Source organism: Gavialis gangeticus, unplaced genomic scaffold (assembly GCF_001723915.1).
Source record: "Gavialis gangeticus isolate Ggan-Ray unplaced genomic scaffold, GavGan_comp1, whole genome shotgun sequence".
NCBI lineage: Eukaryota > Metazoa > Chordata > Crocodylia > Gavialidae > Gavialis > Gavialis gangeticus.
In genome coordinates, this window is record NW_017729024.1 from 53,825,621 (window position 1) to 53,831,582 (window position 5,962).

The 5,962-nt window shown below is 42.2% G+C and overlaps 1 protein-coding gene across 6 annotated transcripts in view; it reads right to left on the minus strand.

Moving 5' to 3' along the window:
• The window catches only part of ZNF462 (zinc finger protein 462), a 157,612-nt gene that overhangs the window by 20,152 nt on the left and 131,498 nt on the right, over positions 1–5,962 (minus strand). For all 6 annotated transcript variants that reach the window (XM_019517084.1, XM_019517082.1, XM_019517087.1 and 3 more), the window contains 2 exons: positions 4,858–5,081; positions 2,539–2,671 (listed from right to left, as the gene is read on the minus strand). In XM_019517084.1, coding sequence (XP_019372629.1) covers positions 2,539–2,671; positions 4,858–5,081 — 357 coding nt within the window. The remainder of the gene's footprint in view (positions 1–2,538; positions 2,672–4,857; positions 5,082–5,962) is intronic.

Genomic DNA, 5,962 nt, shown 5'->3' on the forward strand with positions numbered 1-5,962 from the left:
AGACGATACCAACAGGGCCAGGATTTCATCCCTGGCACTGAGATGAGAGAAGACTCTTACATGATGTCCATTCTCCAGCACGTGATTGAGTCTATAATTGTCCTAACTGCCTAAGTGATACGGGACAATAAGTCCCATATTAAAAATTATTTTAGCTTGGCCTTTTAAAATGCTATTTTAACTTATTCCATAAAGGGGAGGAGGTAGGTGATTGTGGAATGTTTGCCCAAATTCCTTTCAGAGTACCAAGGCAGTTTTGATCCTGGAAAAGGTGAGGAAGTGAGGAGGGAAGAAGCATATTTTTGGACCCACCATTTTAACGACTAAATATAGATTTCTTTAGATACTCACAGATGTAATGATACAGCTCCCAGTGAAAAAAATATTAAATAGTTACGATACCGTCTGTATTGTAATGGCGGTCCAAAGAAAGTATATTGGGGTTTGATAGCCCTGCTGAGTAAAATCCTGATGCAGAAGCCAGGAGTGTTAACATTTCATAAGTGTCAAGGGGTTTAAGAATCTTGAAAACAAAAATTTGATTTTTATGGATATTTTCTTTTTTCATAGAGAATGTAGAGGGATTCTGAGTGGCTCAGCTGGCAGCACTCTTCCCTCTGGGCCTGAATACCATGGTTTCAAGCATCATAATAGCACCTGGGCTCCTACGCAGCACTGATGCAATCCATAGGAGAACATGCCTCTTCATTCCTTTCTTACTGTTGGTCTATGCAAGGCTTTAATCAGTCAGCTACAGCTGCAAGTTAAAGAAACCGGTCCTCTAGCAAAAGCAGTATAGGCTGATTCTTTCAGCGCTGAATTTTCAAGGTTCAAAATGCCACTGTTGATCAGATGGCACACTGCTTATAAGGACACAGAAGTGCACTTTTATGTAGAGGCTGTACATTTAGAGATCTCAAACTGGTATGCATGGAATATATGCAAAACATATCCCTTTTGGTTCATCTGTTCACTTCTTCTAGGGCCACCAGCAAAGATCTCCTGGCACTATTTTTCAGTGGGAGTTAAGTGGTCTCCTGTCTGGCATGTCTCTCCTCTCATTAAATAACAACTCTGTGTAAGCCATCACAAGGCATACACTAAGGAAAGCGCCAAGTACTTATGATGCAATGATGCTAAACAAATGGCCAACACACGGGGATTTCACTAGGAAGAAAGGCATGGCCTAAGTCCACATTCTGTTCTACATGCTGCCTGTGAGTCATCAGCAAGTTGTCAAATTTATAAATTAGAAAAAAAAGAAAACTTGAGTAGATGTTTTGTTTTCTTTGGGGAAAAACCCTTTCCAATACAACTCTGACTTTAGGTTAAGAGAGAGAGGGAGGCCACAAAAAGATCATAGTGATCTTCTAGTTAATGGCGTATAAGCCAGTAAACTGCCAGAAGAGACTGCAGGACTGAATGGCTCAGGGTTTTGGTAATGGGATACCCAAAGCCAGACTTCTGTGCATCATCAGTTCAAAGTGAACCAATTAGCAGTGACTAAAAGTGTCTTTGCTCTATTGTGTGTGGTGGATGGCATGGTGGGACTATGCATTACATGGAGTTCTTTAGTTCTCAGGGGCATTGGTGTGCAGTAAATTGACTTGAACAGTGAAGGGTAAAAAAAACCCCATGGTATGATAGGCAGCAGATTTTCCCTTTCTTCTCCCTACCCAACCAATGTTGGCCGAATAAGGATCTGTAGCTGTAAAACAAGAATGATGCTATTATTTGTCTGATAAATAGTTTCCCCTAAGAGTGAGTATGCTATTAAGACTAGTTCTACATAGCCCTGGTAATTTAAAACTTACAACAGACGCAGGCACTGATTCAGCAATGTACTTAAGCACGTGCCCAAGCACATGAATGGTCTTACTGAAGTAATCTGAACTATTCACATGCTTAAAATTAGGGACATGCTTTCGTATGTTACTCAGTTGGGGCCTCCCTAAGTACTGCCCTTCCAAGACAGAATATGGTCCTACCCTCACTCCCAAGTTGCCAGACAGAATGAAACTTAAAAAGGCAGAAAATGCATAATCCCACCCCTCCTCTCCAAAATACAGCAAGACAGATCAATAATGATGCTCCAAAATTAGTTTCTCTCCTAACTTTGAACCTAAGAAGTTTACTATGTCATAATAAAATTGCAAATGAGTTATCAGCACATAACTGGAAGTCATGGAATGGACAGCCATGCTACATAACAACTGCTCATACATGCAACTATAAATATAATCTGCTTTTCTCTCAACATGTCACTCTCATATCATTTTGTTTTTCTTAGCACCCAACACACTTCTTGGTGTTCCCAAAGAACCTTTTGGGCAAAATTCTGAGGTAATCCTGGAAACTTCATCCGTAGAAATGGCCCATCAAAAAAATTCATTCTCTTTCCACTGTCATGCCTCTAACATGCCTGAAGAAAAGGGCCATTGAGTCAATAGCAGATTTTGCTTGATGGTGGGTGCTTAGATTAGAATAGAAGGTCTATAGCATAAAAAAAGGAGACATGGAAAAGGAAGCAAGACTGACCTCTATCTTCAGTTTTGGGGCTCATCTCCTCTTCCTTCTCTTCCTCATCACTGCTGGAGCTCTCTGTTTTCCCCTTCATTTGTTCCAGCTGATCCAAGTTAACCCGTCCAACCAGCTCAAAATTACGACTCACCTTAAAAGAAAAAATTTAATCAACAATTAACATTAACAACATTACCATCTACCAAAAAAACCTTCTACTGGCAGAGTAAAGCCTGACAATGAAAACTTGGCAACACACCCTGTCAAATTAATACCCAATCACTTTAAACACAATTAGAAATGCAGCTAATTGGTTTTCTTTAGTGTTTATACTGCATTTCTCCCTGCTTCTCCTTGCAGAGATCTTGGTACCTGAACACAGAACAAAAAAGATTCTTTCAGATATTAAGAACATGACTTTAAAAACAATGACAAGAACAACAACAAAACCCCCAAAATTAAATAGCACTCTTTACCCCCAGGATTACTCTATGCCCCTTCATGTTTGCCTGGGGAGCACTAAATTGATGCAGTATAGCAGTAACATAGCACCACACCAGTGTAAAAATATCCTTTGGGAATGGTTCATTCAATTTCTTTTGTGAAGAGATGGGTCTTTTACTAAGCACATGGCTGCTGCCTGTGCATGTTCCCTTACACTCATTAATAACAGATTAATTTTCATTATGAAGGTTGCAGAGTGCTTAACAAACTGATTTACAGACTATAATGGGAACACTTCACCCAGTGGATAACCCTTAGGTAAAATTCATCAGCTATTTAGCAGCTCACAGGAACAGTACACACAAGTGAAGAACTCTACTGCATCCAACACAAACTACAGAGTAGGAGGAGATGGCAGAGGTCAGGTTTATGACACAGGTGGAGAATGTGGAATGCTGCCATGACACTGAGGTTAATATCATCTGTTTAACAACTGCCCTGTGATTTTCAGTCAGGCTAATAGTCAGGACTGGATTTGCATCTCATCCAAAAAGACAGTGGTTCCAGCAGCACGAGCATTATGCCAGGGAACCAATCCAGTATGGACTTAAAAGAGGGCTGAATCCCTCTTGTAGCACTTTAAATGAAGCGCTGGCCTTGTCTGACCTTGTTTTAGCTGTTTGCAGGGAGGGGCATTGGAATTAATCTAAAGCGCAGGTCATTTCAAAACAGGGAATTTTTTACTAAGCAACGTGGTTTCCAACAGGCAAACTACAATGAGCACAAGAGTGAAACAGGAGCAGCTGGAACTAAAAAGCACTGCTAGGTACATAAATCATGCATAGAAACTTAAGCTAGGAGAGAGAAAAACAGAGTAACTAGTAAGATAACTGCTGAGGACTCTTACTGGAGAGGAGGGAAGTACACATCTCCAGTGAGAGTCAGAATGGGGTTAAACCTTCCTAGCCTGAAGAATTCAGGAGCAGGTTAGGAATTCTCCCTCTCTTCATGCAACTGGGACCTTAGCTGCAACCAGCAGGGGAAATGGGAGATCTTTATGTTCCAGCTAAAATACTAGAGTAGAGAAGCATAGGAAGAGTATAAAGCAACAGTAATGAAAAGGGGAGGCAGGCATGCAAACTGCTAATAGACGAACATGAGCAAATGAAATTGCACTACAGTTCACAGTGTGAATTTAAAAAAATGTAGTGGAGTAACATTTCAAAGCAAAATGAATTTGGCTGAAGCTGTTGATACTCACCTTTTCCCCACCCCCTAAAGCCAAGAGAAGCCCATGGAAAGGCTTCTACCGACTCCTATGGGTTTGGAGCAGGTCTAGACTCAGAGAATTCCAAAAGCTGATGCTGCCAAAGTAGCCCTAACTTAGCATGCTGTGCACATGATCTATTTGTTGTGGATCTTTCCCTTGTGAAATGTAAATGGGAATGTATGGCACTCTTTGTTACTGAAATATGCATGGCATGTGATGTAGTTGCCAAAGCAGTCTTAACTTCTGGAATCTCCTGACTTCTATGAGGCTGGATCAAACAGCCTTCATGTTGCTTCATGACTTAATTTAGAAAACAAACAAACAAAAAATCAAAGCAAAAAATCCAAACAATATTTACCTAAGTATTTATATGAATTTCCTTTTCAGGTAATCATTCTGTATAGTCATAGGTAGATACATTCCAGAAGATGTATCCAAAATTCAAGAAAAAACCCTCAAAACCATAATTTTTGAAAATATGGGATTTCAGAAAATGTAAATTCCAGCCTGTGGGGACCAATCAGATTCTGAATCATCAGTGTATACATGTGACAAACTAAATTTCACCATTTGAAGAAAATACGCAGAGGTCTATAGCTGCAAATAAAACTCTGAGAACTCACTTTGTGCTCATCTCGAAGGTGAGCATCCAGCTCCTCTGTGTGTTTGGTCTCATAGTAACAGAGTTGGCATTTGTAAGGTTTCAGTTCATTGTGCTTCTCTATATGCTGCTGCAAGCTCTCATCGCTGGAACAGGTGAAGGTACACTTATCACAGCGGAAAACGACTCCCTGCAAGTATTTTGACAGTTTGGAACGGCAGACTTCGATGGGAACAACTCGCTCTTCTGTTGGGAGAAGCACAATGAAATTAAAGTGTTTATTAAGGAAAAAAAATGGACATACAACACACACAAGCATACAGAACAAGATCTGCTAGTTTACTCATGCAATTTATCTACCAAGGAGCAGGAACTGAACTAGAATGAAAAAGAAATGCAACTATTTTTCTCTCACAGAGGTAGGGTGAACCCTCCAGGACTGTGTATTAGAAAAAATAAGGCTAGAAAAGATCTCAGGAGGTCATCCAGTCCAACAGTTCTCAACCTTTTTTGTACCAGGACCCATTTGTAAACATTGATGGCCAGTCCCTACCCAGTAAATAATTAAAGTAGAAAACAGCCTGCTGGTGCCCCTCACTCCCGACCTGCTGCCCCCTGCCTTCAGGATACAGCTCCCCAGCGTGTGAGGTAAGGGGTGGATGTATGGGGCAGGAGGGTATGGGGGGGCACATACCTTCCAAGATTTGTGTGCCCACAGCAGGCATGGGGCTGCAGCCTGGCTGGACCAGCGTGGGCAGGAGCCATCTGTGCGGCTCAGCAGGAGCTGCCACTGCGGTCCAGCAGGCAGAACCCAGTACAGGAGAGTGGAGCAGGGCAGCAAGACTCATTGCTGCCATTGAGACCTCTGTGCCAGCCACACAGCCAGCAGTGCAAGAAGTTACAGACTGGACAGGGGGCCCACACTGCCCTCATCTCTTCCCACTGCCAGCTGCTTCTCTCAAGCTGCCTACACTGCCCCCTACCTCATCTCTCCTCTGAGGTAGAGCCACAGCCCAAGGGGAACAGTAGAGGTGGTAACAGCCAAGCCATCGTGGCAGGGTAGAGCCACAGCCCAGTGTGTGAGCAGCTGTTGGTGGGAGCAGGTGAGAGTACAGTAGCCCGCCCCC